Consider the following 16,512-nt stretch of genomic DNA (forward strand, 5'->3'; position numbering starts at 1 on the left):
ATCTCTGACTTAACTCTGGCTTAACCTCAATTCAGGGGTTAATCTTAATGTCATTACGTGTAATGTTTTTGTTAATCTTCACTGTAATAGCGGAATCCAGGGACGCTGTATGAATATAACGTAACGTTATAGTTATTTAATGAACCTGTCCGTGGGATCTGTGGAAGAAAAATATTCTCTGGATGCTTCTTCGCGTAGACCGATCACGGTACCTTCTAAACCCTGTGATGTCAGCCACGTCTCCAGTTAGAGCGGACGTGATATCCACGATTGGATCACTGATGACATCATGCAGCTGTAGAGCACGGCTTCCTCAAACAAGATCCTCAAAATTCTTACGCCTACCAGAGGTCTTAGGGGCCACGATCGCAATTTTCATGTAAAACAAGGACCTTTCTCGCTGCAAAAGGGTTTTCTAGCGATCAATTAACCTTTTAAACTTAAACTTGGATCAGCGAACCCGACGTGCCATTGGAACACAGGAGTGATGGGAGTGATAAAGGGCCGTTGGAACACAGGAGTGATGGGAGTGATAAAGGGCCGTTGGAACACAGGAGTGATGGGAGTGATAAAGGGCCGTTGGAACACAGGAGTGATGAAGGGCCGTTGGAACACAGGAGTGATGAAGGGCCGTTGGAACACAGGAGTGATGAAGGGCCGTTGGAACACAGGAGTGATGAAGGGCCGTTGGAACACAGGAGTGATGGGAGTGATAAAGGGCCATTGGAACACAGGAGTGATGGGAGTGATAAAGGGCCATTGGAACACAGGAGCGATGGGAGTGATGAAGGACCATTGGAACATGGGAGTGATAACGGACCATTGGAACACAGGAGTGATGGGAGTGATGAAGGGCCATTGGAACACAGGAGTGACGGGAGTGATGGGAGTGAAAAGAGGGACACTCCAAGCAACTGGTATAGTCAAAGCTGTCGGTAGTTTTAACCGATGAACGTCATTACAGTAAAAGCCGTGACGGTTCCAGCCCCCCTTTGGGTCCTTTAAATGCTTAAAGCTGTGCTGGGTCTCCTTTAAGTGCTTTGTAGTTACTGATCACATCCACCCTCCTTTGCATCGAGGGAACGTTTGCTGTCTGCTGTATGCCGTAATGTGATCTTCGAAAACACGGAACAACCTGCGGCCACCTGTGTGAGGCGTTTCACCCCCTCCCAACAAATGTGTATAGATAGCATATAATAACAGAGTGGCTTTTTTTTAATTATTTTTTTTATTTAAAACATTTTTTCAGTGCCATAGAAATTTGACATGCCTCACGTTTGCACTCAAGGGGTTAAAAAGGCACCCAGGGTAGATGCTGCGGGGCTATGGTTGTGGGAAGCGTCAGCACTCAGCGGGGCAGATCCTTTATAAATAAATAAAGAGAAGCTTCCTCAAATAGCAAGAATGATCTGTGCGTCCTCAAGTAACTCGCTGGGTGGCGGATCCGAGATGTCTATGAAACGAAACAGTCGTTAAAGGTACAATTCGGCCATCACATGCGCGGTCCCTTTTAATTTTCGTTCTCCTGCCCCCACCCCAGCTATTTCACATATTTTGTCAGCAGCAGGGCTGCAGCTTCGAGCTTAGGTAAATGTTTATGTTGTGGAAGAATGCCTCTCGAAGTGCTCACGGAGCTCGTCACTATGTGTGCGTCTTTAGTGTTGGGTTCCTATAGACACGCATGAATGGAAACACAAGCCGTGGAGCTTAAAATCCTTGTTCCCTGTCTGATAATCTTCATGGCAAGAATTGTTCTTTTGTTTTTCCGCCCCATCCCCAAATCGGTGCCCTACGTGTGATCGCTGCCCAGGCCATTCATTCTCTCATCTGTTTAGAGCGCCCAGGTAGTGGTGCCGTTTAAAATGTCACTGCCGGCACCTACGTTTTCTTTGCTATCCCATGTTTTACCCAGTTTTGTCCGTTTTGAAAATCATCCAAAATGTAGCCTTTTAAACTTAAACTTGGATCAGCGAACCCGACGTGCCATTGGAACACAGGAGTGATGGGAGTGATAAAGGGCCATTGGAACACAGGAGTGATGGGAGTGATAAAGGGCCATTGGAACACAGGAGTGATGGGAGTGATAAAGGGCCATTGGAACACAGGAGTGGTAAAGGAGTGATGGGAGTGATAAAGGAGTGATGGGAGTGATAAAGGGCCATTGGAGCACAGGAGTGATGGGAGTGATAAAGGAGTGATGGGAGTGATAAAGGGCCATTGGAACACAGGAGTGATGGGAGTGATAAAGGGCCATTGGAATACAGGAGTGATGGGAGTGATAAAGGGCCATTGGAACACAGGAGTGATGGGAGTGATGAAGGACCACTGGAACACAGGAGTGATGGGAGTGATAAAGGGCCTCTGTACGCCTATGAAGCGATTCCATAAAAAAATCAGTTTTCCAGCTACAACAGTCATTTACAACATTAACCCCGTCTGCTCTGTATTTCTGATAAATTTCATGTTATTTTAATGGACAAAATGTACTTTTTTTTTCAAAAAAACAGACATTTCTAAGTGACCCCAAACCTTTTACCAGTAGTTTATGTATACAAAATATAGTCTCCACTCTTGCCACGTTTCCTTTTTTTCTCTCTCTCTCTCTCTCTCTCTATATCTTTGCGGCTAGAAATGTATTTCCTTGCTGTGTAGGAAGAGCTCGGATCTTAATAGGGAACTTATTATGTTATTTGTTTTTTCCTCCAAACAGAACCGGACCACCTTTAAATTTGACCCGTCTGATGAAGAAAAGAGAACGGTGAGTGTTTTTAGGATTAAAAAGCCGTTTTGTGTTGGTTTTGCCCCTTTATGGACATTGTTGGTGAGGGATTGGGCTGTTGTTAGCGGCAGCTCATGTTATGACATCACAGATCCCGCAGTTGCGAGATAAAGTAAGGTGGATCTGTGAAGTTTAGTTTTTTTTTTTGTTTAACTGCTGCCCATAACCGGTGCAGTATTTTTTTTTTTTTCACCCCACACACTCAACTGCTGATTTCCCAGAACACTTTTTTTTTTTTCTTTTTGTTTTTCTATTTTTGTAGTTCCAAACTGGTTTATTCGCTACAGATAGAGAGTTGTGTTTCAGCTATTTGACGTCACTATACACTATGAAGGTCCGGCCCTAGCGAGGATCTCCTGCTATAGGAAGGGCTATAATCTATAGCTTTTTAAAAAAAAAAAAAAAACCAGTATCCAGGGCCAGCTGAGCCCTCCTCTAAGTTCGTCGAGTCTTCTTTTAGTGAATAAACTCCAAAGTCTTGGCTTTGCTCTCGGAAACGCCATGCTTTTCGAGAAAGTTTTGCGAAGGTCTCAAGAGATCAGAACAGCCGAAACCTAATGAAATTATAGAAATTTAAAACTAGAACTCGCTTAAAATAGGTTTCAACAGAAAAATGTGTTCAGTTCTTTTTCCCCCTGACGGGAATTACATGACCTTGTTTTCTTTTTCGTTCCAGAAGCTTTGCCGAGCGCTCTTTAAGGTCCTCGACCAAGGAGCTCACACTTCATGCCAGATCGTGTGCTTGGAAGCCCTTCGCATTCTGTCTCGAGATAAGAAGATTTTAGTTCCTGTGACCACAAAGGAGAACTTCCAGATCCTCATGAAATTGGCCAAGCTGAACCCAAAGCTGAAATCCTTGGGGGACGTGGCTGCTTTCCCCGTCGTCGTCGAAGCCTTGAAGTGCCTGTGTAATATTGTCTTCAATAGTCCCGAAGCACAGAAACTGAGCCTGGAACTGAATCTGGCTGCGGCCCTCTGCGCGCTTTTGGAGAAGTGCAAGGACCGGCGCACTATTAATGACATTCGTTGCTTCGACCTGCGCCTTCTGTTCCTCCTGACTCTTCTGGACACCGAGACCAGGTCCCAGTTGAAACACGAGTTGCAAGGTCTCCCTCTCCTTACGCAGACCCTCGAGAATATCCTCGGGATTCGGTGGGCGGGAAAGTACAAGTCGGTCACAAAGCCCAACGGCCCCCCGATGTCGTCGCAAGATACAGACTGTACAATAGAGGCCCTAAAAGCCCTTTTCAACGTGACCCTCGATAGCTGGAACGTTCACAGCAAAGTAAGTCTTCGGCCTTCTTAAAGCCGTCTTCTGCTAAATGTAACTCCTTCCATCTATCGTGCAACGTTAGGAACATCGTTCCTGCTAATGCTGAAGGCCGGGACCTTCCCCAGAGATCTTGGGTAAAAGGTCTACCTTTGGGGAAGAGTGAAGCTCATGCACAGATACTCAAGGTGCCCGTTAGTAGGGGTGAGGGGGGGGGGGGCGGGAATCTATTTGTCCTGATACAAAAAATAATTTTAATCAAAACTGTATTTAAATAAGGTCAACGAACAGGGCTGCGTGAGGGCTTAGACATCGCGCGGGATATGAAATAACATCGTATCCGGCGCAGCCACAACGCAGGGCGGGGGGGAACGGGCTTCAGTGGCGACCTGCCACTAATTGGCGGATATCCATGCTGACAGGGGCCTAACTAGAAACTACGGGGCCCCCAACTTCAACAGCTGGTCTGTGCCATCATTCTCCCTTGCACCCTCTTCCAATGTAAACACACTTACACACTTACTCATACTCACTAACGCACACTCCATCTCACCCCAAATACACAATTACACATCCATGCTCATACACACATACACATACAATTACACATCCATGCTCACATACACATACAATTACACATCCATGCTCACACACACATACAATTACACATCCATGCTCACATACACATACAATTACACATCCATGCTCACACACACATACAATTACACATCCATGCTCACACACACATACAATTACACATCCATGCTCACACACACATACAATTACACATCCATGCTCATACACACATACAATCACACATCCATGCTCACATACACATACAATTACACATCCATGATCACACACACACACACACAGTTACACATCCATGCTCACACAAGTGCTTATACATATCTACCCCTGTAATTACTCCAGTGCATGGCGACTGCAAGCAGGTCCCCCGCAGCAGGGCTAAATGGAATAAAACACCTGCCCGTAACTGCATGCCTCGGGCATCGGGCGATACGCCTACAAACGTCACTCTTAGTTCACCTGGCTAATCTCGCTGAAGACGTGGGTGTATTGTTAACGGAATCACCCTTGGCTTTAGGGTCCCACTTCTTACAGCGGACGGCTTTCTGTAAGTGTAATTGTTGTAGAACGATTGTTTTAATGCAATCGTTCCGTGCGTCTCCAAGTACTCCGCAAACGACTCCCAGTATCTTCCAGCTCGCTAAATGAATTTGATCCTCTGAAGTCATCCGGATAATCTGTTTATATGCGAGCTTGCAGTATATATTAGTTCACAATGGGAGGAAAGAGACCGTAAACTAATATTGTTTCCTCATTTCCTGCTAAATTGCTGATTTTGATCCATGGATGACGAAAACGTCGCTGAAACGCAGAGCGTGCCGTATATCTCGACATCCACCCCACAACGCACAAAACCAGGTCTTACCAGCTAATGCAGACGCTCTGCTGGTTAGATGGTTGCCGGGACGTGCTAAGGCGGGTGCCGCGGCATCGCATAACACACGCTAAGTGGCTTTACGGAACTAGGGCTCCGCGCTAGGTAATGGGGAGTGAGCATGTTTATGTTTGTATGTGTACGGTGTTAGCGTGACTGTGTGTTTCTATATGGCCTTACTATGTGTGAGTGTATGGCGTTAGCCTGTTTGAGTGTATGCTCTTGTGTGGTAGTGTATGGTGTTAGCGTGAATGTGTGTAGTGTATGGTGTTAGCGTGAATGTGTGTAGTGTATGGTGTTAGCGTGAATGTGTGTAGTGTATGGTGGTAGCGTGAATGTGTCTAGTGTATGGTGGTAGCGTGAATGTGTCTAGTGTATGGTGTAAGCATGAGTGTATGTGTAAAAAATGAGCCTAGAATTAGTTATGTGAGGGAGATGGGTAATTTAGCTTGTGGAGTTTATTATAAAGGTCTGGAAAGTCCATCAAGTTCTATATATTGAGAAGACAAAACAAGAACACACGGGGAGATCCTGGTGAATCCCTCTATGCGTTTAGAAGGGGGAGAGCCCAGTAGTGTAAAGGAAGAGGTTCAGGCTTTCCGTTCCCGAGGAGTTTCGTCGTTGATGCCTACGAACCGGTTCGTGCGGATTACTAGACGTGTTTAGAAAGCTCACCTGAACATCCATCGCTCCGTATTATGTCGTAACCCCGAAAGAAAATATGCCGAGGATTATCTAGGACCGGTGTAGCCGGCAGCTTTTATCAAATCAACCGTAAATCATACCTGAACCCCAACCACCTTCGCCCGAGGTACTTCTAGACAGCTGAATGAATACTTTACATATCGTAACCGTGATGGTATTCGAAATTTAACACGCGTGCTCAGTCTAATTTATTTATTTTTCTCCTCCGTCCGTGGTGTGTCTTGAGCCAGACCACAACAACCCGTCGGATCCATTCAGTTGAGAGCTGTGCCATGTACTCTGTGTGCGATATATACCAAAGCCCTCCGCTTCTCTTACGATCCGGTCTATTCGTCAAATATAATTACTATTTTTCTGTTATTTGCATATCCATCCATAGTCATTAAAAAGCTTGCAAATTTTACAACATACAAAAAAAATATGTAATTGGCCTAAAATTACGGTATTATTCATGTACAGAGATTAGATTTTTTATTCAATGAAAGGCAACTGCCCATTTAAGTGCATGAGAATTAATCGTAATGCACTTTTATATATGTGTATATATATATATATATATATATATATATATATATATATATATATATATATATATTCACTCCCATCACTCCTGGTTCCAATGGCCCTTTATCACTCCCATCACTCCTGTGTTCCAATGGCCCCTTATCACTCCCATCACTCCTGTGTTCCAATGGCCCTTTATCACTCCCATCACTCCTGTGCTCCAATGGCCCTTTATCACTCCCATCACTCCTGTGCTCCAATGGCCCTTTATCACTCCCATCACTCCTGTGTTCCAATGGCCCCTTATCACTCCCATCACTCCTGTGTTCCAATGGCCCCTTATCACTCCCATCACTCCTGTGCTCCAATGGCCCCTTATCACTCCCATCACTCCTGTGTTCCAATGGCCCCTTATCACTCCCATCACTCCTGTGTTCCAATGGCCCTTTATCACTCCCATCACTCCTGTGTTCCAATGGCCCCTTATCACTCCCATCACTCCTGTGTTCCAATGGCACATTGTGTTCGCTAATCCAAGTTTAAGTTTAAAAGGCCCGTTGATCGTTAGAAATCCCCTTTGTGATTATCGTACAGCCAGAAATTCCTTGTTTTCCATGAAAACATCTGAGTGACCCCAAACTCTTGAACGGTAGCGTCTGTGTGTTCGCTCCGATGACCTGAAAACGTATATTCTGCTTCGTCATCGTAAATTCTCCTTATTTTGTTTTCGCAGACCGACGCTCACCAGTTCCGTCACTTGACCGCCATCCTCTACCACATTTTATTATCCCGGGGGCCGTCTGAAGAAAAAACGGAAGAGCTGCACAGGTTAGCTTTAAACGTACCGTATTATGTCAATGAGCCCCACTAATGGGACAATTACTGTATTGACTTATACCCCCCCCCCCCGTATCTGCAAGAGGGGGCAATTCCCTGACAGCACCGTTCTATCCTGCCTATGTCCCACCCATCGGATGGGGCTAATATTTTGCACCTCTGGGTTCTTACCCCCCATACACAGACGCCTACGTTCTGCACTTGATTTCAAATTGATTATCGTTCATTCCAAAGGGTTAATCGATTAGGAAGGAGCTGGATTGGTTTTGGAAAGAAAGCGTTTCTTTTAATGTATTTAAGGTCCGCACTTTGGATCTGAGACACTCTGTATTCCTCTGGGTGATTACTACATTTTTACGGGGGGGGGGGGGTTCTGAAGAGCTGGGGGGGTCCTGTCCAAGTGATTGATGATCGTGGGTGAAGTAATGTAACGGGCTGCCATTCAGCCCCCTGGTGTAGGAATGCCGGGCTATTGTGGACCCCCGCACGCTGAAACCCGGGCATCTGGTACAGAAGAGCGTCTCGCCCGCTCGTATCCCTCAAATCAAACTGTCAGGGACCTGCCAGATCAGAAGCCGAAGGCTGTGAAAAGAATTGCTGGGGCACAGCCAGGCAGAAAATGGCATTGTGATGTGCGGGACGGCTCGGGGGGGGGGGGGGTTTAAGGGTATCCTAAAAGGCTGAGAACGTCGTAAAAGGCACAGAGAACGTAGGATGGGCAAGAGACTTGTGTGATCTGACACTCCGCTTCTTTCTTGGCGCATCTCAAAGCGCAGAATATGTCGGTGATTGTTAAATAAACAATTATATGAGCCAGAGATGATTTTTTTTTTTAAATATATAACTACTTTTATTAACTGCCAATAGTTTTGTGCTTTTTATTTGTCAATCAGTGTATTGTTTTTTTGCCAATATTTCGCTTAAAGGCTCACGTGTGAATGGTGGCAGCCTGTGGCAGAGCCAGTGTAAGTCTAATTTCATGTACTAAAGACCTGTGATTATTTATTTCTTGCTTGGCGTGTTTTCCCAGCAACACGGTCAACCTGTTGAGTAACGTTCCGGTCTCCTGCCTCGATGTTCTGATCCGACCCACTCAAAAGGCTTCCGCAAATAACAACAGCAGCGATATGGAGGCCGTCCAAGTCATGCTGGATTTCATGGAGAAGAGGATAGACAAGGTACGTCATGTCACCTTTTAATGCTTTGTGAGTTTTGATGTTTAGCGTGTACGTTTTGAAGACCTCAGAGGTCCCTTCTACAGATGTAGGGAGATCTCTGAGGTCCTCGGGACTCGCCTGTGCATTTTACTTTGGATCGTCTTCCACGGGTCTTAATAAATGGTGTTGGGATTCAGATAATTGGCTTTGGCAATGGTACACACGTAAAACAGCTATGTTCTTTATGTGAATAGGAAAAGATCATCTTTAAGAGGCTTTTCCGGTTTCTATGGCTACAGCCTATCACCGCCTGCCGTTGTGTCACATGACAATTAAGTGTTCCTGGCAAAAACTTAAGCCTGGATGTTTCCAGATATGATTGTAGATATATGATTATATTTGCTTCGGGGTCGGTTTGTGACAATTCTAGTTTCTTGAGACCCCTTCAACGTATGGACTGTAAGAAGCGCTGCGGGAATTGGCGCCATATAAATAAAATATAATATACGGTGCACAAAACCAGAAACTGTTCTTTTTTAAAGTAAAATAATTGAATACATTTTTTTTTTTATACAATTGGTTAAAAAAAGTGCTGCTCGGCGTAGATGCAAATAATATTTAAATAAGAATTCCAAGCGGATATGAAATAAAATTCTTATCTGTTCACTTCTTACTCTGCCCACTAACGTCCAGAGTTCTGCCGCGCGCCTTTTTGATGTCGCGTAGTTGGCGGCGTTTAAATGTACGTACGAGACGGGCGCTTCCCTACAACCTGAACAAATACAGACGTAAAAAAATGAATGTTTACATTAAAAAAAACAGGATGCGGTGCAACTTCCTGATTACAGGACGTTCTCCGGAATTTGGATGAGACGATATCTTCAAAGACAATAAGCAAAGTGACTCTCCCGTTTGGTTTCAGTGGTTGTGCTATTCCAACCACTGAGTGGCGAGAGTCGTTGGAGCACGAGGTGGGAGCCCAGTGGTGGTCACATGACACTATCACATGACCCCGACCTGCATTTGGAGTACACGGACTACCTGTATTACACGTGAACCGGTTAGCGCTCACCCCTTGCCCAAGGTGTTCCAACACCAAAATCACACTTCTTGCCCTGGAACTGGGTAAAAAAAAATATGTTTTGCCTCATTTGTGACAACTTGATTCTTTTGTGTGGCATTTTATCTCTTCCGTCTGTTTAACGTCATTTTGATTCTGTATCCTTCTATTTTAGGGCTGTAGCTATCGGGAAGGATTGACTCCCGTTCTAAGTCTGCTTACAGAATGCTCCAGAGCTCACCGGGACGTCCGGAAATTTATCAAAGCGGAGGTAACGCAGCCGTGACCCATTCATCTCCACCCGGACGGTGGGGTTTATGAGGGAAACACAGACCTTTCTCATCCTCTGACATCGCTTCTTTGCTTCAGGTTCTGCCTCCGCTCAGAGATGTCTCAAGTCGGCCAGAAGTGGGTACAACCGTGCGGAACAAGCTGGTGCGCTTGATGACCCACGTAGACTTGGGGGTGAAGCAGATAGCCGCCGAGTTCCTTTTTGTTCTTTGCAAAGAACGAGGTAAGCGCGTCTCTGTATCTGTATCTGTATGAAGCTATAAAAACATTTTCACTCCACCATATCCCGGAACGACGGCCCCAAATACTCCACTCCACCTCCTTACGGAGAAGAGGGGGAGCCAGGTGGTGGTGAGGAGCACCTGCAAGATTTGGTGAAAGGGGCTCCAAGTTGGCAATGCTTAGCATCTATCAGCCATACATCAAAAGGACTGTTGAGGAGCCCCGGTGAACACCTTAGGATGATCCAGCAGGTGGTTCTGGAGCCAACTCCTAGGTTAAGTAGACAAAACATTTCAGCGGTTGCCATGTTGTCTTCTCCACTTCTCTTATGTATACATCCACAAGGAGAAAGCGGTCAACGTGAGCATAGACAACCCCTGCGTGTTGTTTGGGATGCAGCCTCCTTGTAGATTGCAAGAGCGAGGTCCAAGTCTCCTTCTGCACCAGTATTTCTTAGTGTGTGTTATTCTTAACTTGTGTATAGTCTGTTGTCGTGCGTTTTCACTCTTATTGTAATAAAGGTACGGAATCCTGAGGTCATCACATTGCCCGTGATGGTATAAAGTTACTTTGTTGTGTTGCATTTGTTATGAATATGGCACACTGGGCCCCTGTTGCGTTTGTTTCCTGGGTATTTTGTTATAATTTCTTTGTTCTTTATTTTCTTGTAGTGGATAACCTGTTGAAGTACACAGGGTATGGAAATGCCGCTGGGCTTCTTGCAGCCAGGGGTCTTCTTGCTGGGGGCAGAGGCGACCGCTGGTATTCTGATGATGAAGATACTGACACGGAGGAATACAAATCGGCCAAACCAAAGTAAGTTGTGTACCGTGTGTATCATACGTGTGCCGGGGTGCTGGTTTAAGCCTTCTTTCTCCTGTATTTGGTTATTCCGGACTCAAGGATATCTATGTGACTGGTCTCTCTCTCGTGTATTTGTTTCTAGCATTAATCTCATTACTGGTCACGTGGAAGAGCCGTTACCGAACCCGTTGGACGAAATGACCGAGGAACAGAAAGAGTACGAAGCCATGAAGCTAGTCAACATGTTTGACAAGCTTTCAAGGTATATACACTTTGAATGCCATTGTTCCCGCACGTGAACTCAGAACACGGGTGCACTTTAGGCTACATTATTGCAGCTCTGTTTTTTGCATGTTAATTGTGACACCTAGGGGTTTATTTACTAAAGGGAGAGAGGAATTGTCAACACTACCTCTAGTGATTAGACCCCCTTAAAGGGAAATGGAAATGGATGTAACGTAGATAGTAAGGTATAGATATAATTTAGAATTTGAATGAGTGAATGATTTGGCTGCCGCTATACAGCGAGATCAGGTTTTGGTTGGTTAGCTTAACAGAGCACTCAAGCCCTATTGGACATAGAAATGTAACTCCGCCCCCAGCTGCCTCTACTGAAAGCAAGGAGCATACCTCTGTATGATTCACGCACACGCTTAGTAGTCAAAGGAGTAGCAGCAGCCAATCACATTCAGTTACCTCAATTAGAGTGCTCCAGAGGAGGAGAAAAATGCGATGTCCCATTAAACTCCAGTAAATAAATACAGTAAAATGCGTTGGGCGTCCGTGCAAAATGCATTAAAAAATAAAAATACCGTTTTGAGGACTAAACTGTTCCTCTAACAATTCCCAAGCAGATCGCTGTAGCCTGCGTTCCTTTCCATGACGTGTTTGTCCTTTTGTCTCCCAATTTTGTTCCATTCAAATACATTTAAGGAATTCCCGAGATCTTTATATGAAAATGAGGAAACTTGTTGGCTTTTACCATTATTCTGTTTTATTTAGAAAGTAGTTTGGATAGGGCTTGGTCTTCCTGGCCAACCTTCTGTTGATGCTTGGAATTCGGGTTGAGAAAAAGGCCGGTCCAATTATCCCAGCCGGAGTCCCGTTGTGTATTCATCACGCGAAGTGCGTGGAACAGAACGTGCGTTAGAAATCTCATTAAAAACACCTAATTATCGGGTAATTGTGCAGGCGACGCTACAGTTCACACTTTGTAGCTTTTGAGAGAGAGAAAAAAAAGATAGTGTTATAGAAAGTATTATATAGCCTTCAATTAGGAAAGAAAAGATTAATAGGAACCAAAACAAAATACTTGGTAAGAAGTCCTGCAGGTTGAGGAGCGAAAGACTGTTCATGGCGCACGCGATCATTCATTAACCCCGTGAATGTATGGCCGTGATACACAATCTGTGTAGAAATGAAGGGGGGTTATTATTTCTAGCGTAGCCATCAAGCGATGCCGAGAGTGAATGGGGGGGCCGCCTCGTTGGAGACAGATAATGGAATACGAGAATGTGACGCCCGCTATCTGATGTTATGCGGTAGATTAATAGGTTTTCGCATTGATTACCCTCTGCTTGGATCCGCATCGTAGAGCCGGCCCAGCGACGTGTATACTTTTAGGTTTAACCCCTTAATGACAATGGGCGGTCCCTAAACCCATTGAAAACAATGTATTTTGAGCCCGTACATGTACGTCTTTGTCATTAAGGGGTTAAACTTTTGGGTAAATGAAGCTGTATGTGTTTGACATTATAACGTTCTGCTGCGTTGAGGTTTTCTAGTTTCACAAAGGTTAAATCGCATGAAAGGGTCCGTTTACAGCCCCCCACATTCCCCACTAAAGAAGAATGCATATTAAAATATACTGAGGTAGAAGCTGCAGCCCTGCAGCTGCCCTCCTCGGTGGTTTTAAGCAGCCAGTTAGTGGGAGGAAAGAGCATTCCCTTAAATCAACTGAATCGTCTCAACAGCCCCCCACCCGCAGCTTCAGCAGAGCCGGCACCGACTGCCGGTAACTATCACATGAAGGGAAAGTGTTTGCCTGAACGCAACTCTTGGGTTTTGGGGAAAGAGGCAAATGCATATCGGGGGGGATTCCGTAGAATACCCCTTCATGCAAGGAAGACCATACGGCTGTGATATGCATTAATGTGTCCCTTTAACAACACGCCTTAGTATTTTTTTTTTACCGGTTATCCGATGGGCCTGAAGCTATTGTGTTAAAACCTTGAATTTTATGTCCCGTTCTGTTACAAATAGGTCCTCGTTGGTTTTTTTTTCTTATGGTATTAGAAAAACCTTTTATGTTCCCATTTATATAAGGGGGGCATCCATTCCTCCCAGGTTCCTAATACGTATTGGATTTTTTTCTCCATCTGTACACATGATTAAATAATTGACTGAGCCCCAAATATTTGTAAAGAAAGTCAGATCCGCAGTAAATTTGCACTCATTCGCGCGCACACATTCGCGCGCACACATGCACAGACCCACACACACGCCCTTTTTTATTTTTGTTGGAATACGTTCCTTAACACCAGTCTCAAAGATATTTATTAGAAAGCTTTGGCTCACCTTTGCCTTTTTAAGTGACCCACAAAACATATTCTATTATTTAATTTCTGATCCAACAATTAATCTTCGCAATGCAGATGCCGGGGTTTTAGGAAGATGCATATTAAAAAAAACGTTCTTATTAGCGTAAGTCAGTAATGAATGATTTGCTTGCGGAGCAGATATAATTGGATTAATGTTGGAGAGCTGTTGGAACCTTTGAAAAGGGATTATAATGATTGTCAGTTCTGTAATTAAACGGCCGCAGACAAAAACCACACAAAGCTCGGCCAAGTCTGACCAAGTCGTCTGGATTTCAAGCACCTCGAGTGGACGTCCGCGCTGTGCGTTTCCTATAAAGACTTTTCTTTAGCCTGAATGCAACTCCACATCACTTTTGATTGCTTTATCTCTATGTGTTACGCTCCCCTCCCCCGTTATCATTGTTGTCTTTCATGATTTGCTGTAATATATATATATATATATATATATATATATATATATATATATATATATATATATATATAAAATTTCACCATTTTTGTTTATACAGCTATTTGAAACTGTGTATAGATGTTATGTACATCCTTTCTGTATCCTTCTTTTTAGAGAAGATATCATTAAACCGATGGGAGTGAGGCCGGATGGATCCATGGCTCCTTTGGAAGAAGCTATTCATGGCACCAACATCCCCGAAGAAAACAGTTCAGACTCCGATTAATTTTATTTTGGTAAAATCTATTTATACTGTTAATATAGCAGAATGTATTTCTTTTATCAGTAACATATCAATTCACAGTATGGTCATGTTAATTTTCCCTATATCTTTAAAAAAAAAAAAAGGGGGTAAAGTCCAAATTAGTCTGATTTCAATTAGTTTTTTTTGTTTTGTTTGGGTTTTTTTTGTTTTTTTTTTCCTGTGTTTTGTTGTTTTTAGCCTTAGAAAAAGTTATATTAACGTGGGAACAAGAATATCGAAGATGACATTCCAGGCATATAACCACACTTCCAGAATGTATAGAACATATTTAAATAACGGGACTTTGCGGGGCGTCGTTAATGGATTGAGTTTGCTGTTTGTAATTAATAGAATTTTAGAAATCAGATGTATACAATTAGAAAAGGTGGCCTTTACCGTTTGGAACTTTTGACGCAGAACCTTCCAAAAAACAGTAAAGGTTTTGTTTTCTAATAAAAGTATTCTTGCCGCCTTACTCTTTCTTTTTTTTGTAACAGATGACAGTGAGACCTTTTAATACTACCCTTGAGCGATAATTGTAGCAAACTACACCCCCTAATTAAAAACAAAAAAATACCAAGCCCAGGTACTTCCTGGAGATCCTGGGCGGTTGTATATGGCCGCTTGGTATGTGTGGCTGGCTTTAGTAGGAGGGGGAAGGGGCGGTAGAACGGACAGGAAGTGGGTGAAGCTAAATGCCAGTACTTTTAACCTTACCCGGGTGGGCTAATAGGAGCTGTCCCTGTTCTGAAGGCGTGGCTTCACAAAAGGCAGGACTTGCTGTGAGTGGAGGTGGGGCTAGTCCCAAAAAGCCTTAAATGGGCCGAGAGTAGAAGGGTTGTGGGTGTGGCCAGAAACCACTCCCCCGTCTGAAGAGAAAAGTAGCCTTGAGGACCAGAGCCGCTTCCTGAGACTCTGGTCAAACTTGGAGAGTTTCCACCTCTGTAAATGCCCCCTCCACCTCTTCAGATGAAAAGGCTGCCCCAGAAGCAAGGCAGCCAACTGCAATACCCCATGTCTTCAGACAAAAGACAGTAATTGCCATTTTAAGTATTCCTCATGGGGGGGGGGGGGGGGGGAAACTTTTCAAGCCTACTGAAATCGTTACTTCATCAGGATGTCTCTTGTGAAGGAAAGTAACTAAACCTAGCCAAAAATGTAGGTATAAATACATAATTTATTTACATATATATTTATTGGAGGTGCTGTAACAGGGATACAATCTACCCTTTATATATACATATAGTGTGATTGTATAGACAAAGGTCATAATTTAAAAGAGGCTGAAACTGGGTGATATATCCTCAAAATGAAAGTGTTACGTTTATTAAATCAGCTTCCGTAATGTAAGCCTCGATATATATTCTAAAGTTATCTCGTCTACCGCATGATCGTGTTTCAGTATTTAATGAATCCTACGGCAGGTCCGCATATAACCTTGCACCGTATATTCTGGCATTGTAGTGATTGGCAGAAGTTCTGACCAATAATATAATAGATTTCAAAGAATGTCTAGAATTTTTGGATAACGTTAATCCTATAGAATAGTTTCTGAACTCGTACGTGGCCCGGAACATAAGTGTCCGAAGATGCTGTTTTTGTTGTATGAAAGATCCTTTAATTGTGAACTTGCCCGGTTTTACACCGAGCGATACTTTGGCTACCGATTATTACAATTATTTGTGCTTCTGTCTCGAATATAAAAATGTAATTGCTTGTTCTAAAAGAAGTGCATATCTAGGCCCACGCTCAAGACAAGAAAAAAAGAAACTAAAGCAATGGGTTTTTTTTAAACCAAAATTTCTTAATTGCGAATATTTTTAAAAAAAAACATGCTTTCCACTGTATTTTATATTTTTCTTACTATTAGTAACCCTTTAATGTTTTTATACCCTACATGTCTTGTTCCATCGACTCAGCACTTATACCAGGGATAAATGGGGTAGGGATTAGGGTGAAAAGTAGAAGGGCTGTGGAATATGATGGAGTGATGTCTCAATAATAATAATCAGTGTATGGGTAGCTATTTAACTCTTGTTTTCCCTTTAAGACGCTTGCTTATGGAGAGTTACCTCTTGACGTCAACCTAAATAACTCCAGAATTAGCTACTTCAGTAGGTTTT

The 16,512-nt window shown here is 43.7% G+C and overlaps 1 protein-coding gene across 2 annotated transcripts; it reads left to right on the forward strand.

The window, feature by feature from the left end:
* Positions 1 to 2,716: 2,716 nt before the first annotated feature.
* On the forward strand, positions 2,717 to 14,371 carry LOC149287269 (chaperone Ric-8B-like). 2 transcript variants are annotated; one of them, XM_089493056.1, is made up of 8 exons: positions 2,717 to 2,758; positions 3,456 to 4,064; positions 7,457 to 7,551; positions 8,591 to 8,738; positions 9,953 to 10,048; positions 10,147 to 10,291; positions 10,962 to 11,106; positions 14,260 to 14,371. In XM_089493056.1, the coding sequence occupies exons 2-8, from the start codon at positions 3,600 to 3,602 to the stop codon at positions 14,369 to 14,371; spliced, it is 1,206 nt and encodes a 401-aa protein (XP_089349182.1). In that variant the 5' UTR covers positions 2,717 to 2,758; positions 3,456 to 3,599. The 2 variants fall into 2 exon arrangements, with proteins under 2 accessions (XP_089349182.1, XP_089349181.1); XM_089493055.1 differs by lacking the exon at positions 2,717 to 2,758 and adding an exon at positions 11,237 to 11,356 and having other exon boundaries at positions 3,585 to 4,064.
* The last annotated feature ends 2,141 nt before the right edge of the window (positions 14,372 to 16,512 follow it).

This window comes from Sceloporus occidentalis, unplaced genomic scaffold (genome assembly GCF_023333645.1).
Source record: "Sceloporus occidentalis isolate IW3139 unplaced genomic scaffold, rSceOcc1.0.p SCAF_62, whole genome shotgun sequence".
Classification (NCBI taxonomy): domain Eukaryota; kingdom Metazoa; phylum Chordata; class Lepidosauria; order Squamata; family Phrynosomatidae; genus Sceloporus; species Sceloporus occidentalis.

Bases quoted from the DNA above. Each gene is read 5' to 3' on its own strand.
- LOC149287269 (XM_089493055.1), top strand. From the start codon at position 3,600: ATGAAATTGGCCAAGCTGAACCCAAAGCTGAAATCCTTGGGGGACGTG. The intron at 7,552-8,590 runs GTTAGCTTTAAA...GTGTTTTCCCAG, and splicing joins AAAACGGAAGAGCTGCACAG to CAACACGGTCAACCTGTTGA. The intron at 11,357-14,259 runs GTATATACACTT...CCTTCTTTTTAG, and splicing joins ATGTTTGACAAGCTTTCAAG to AGAAGATATCATTAAACCGA.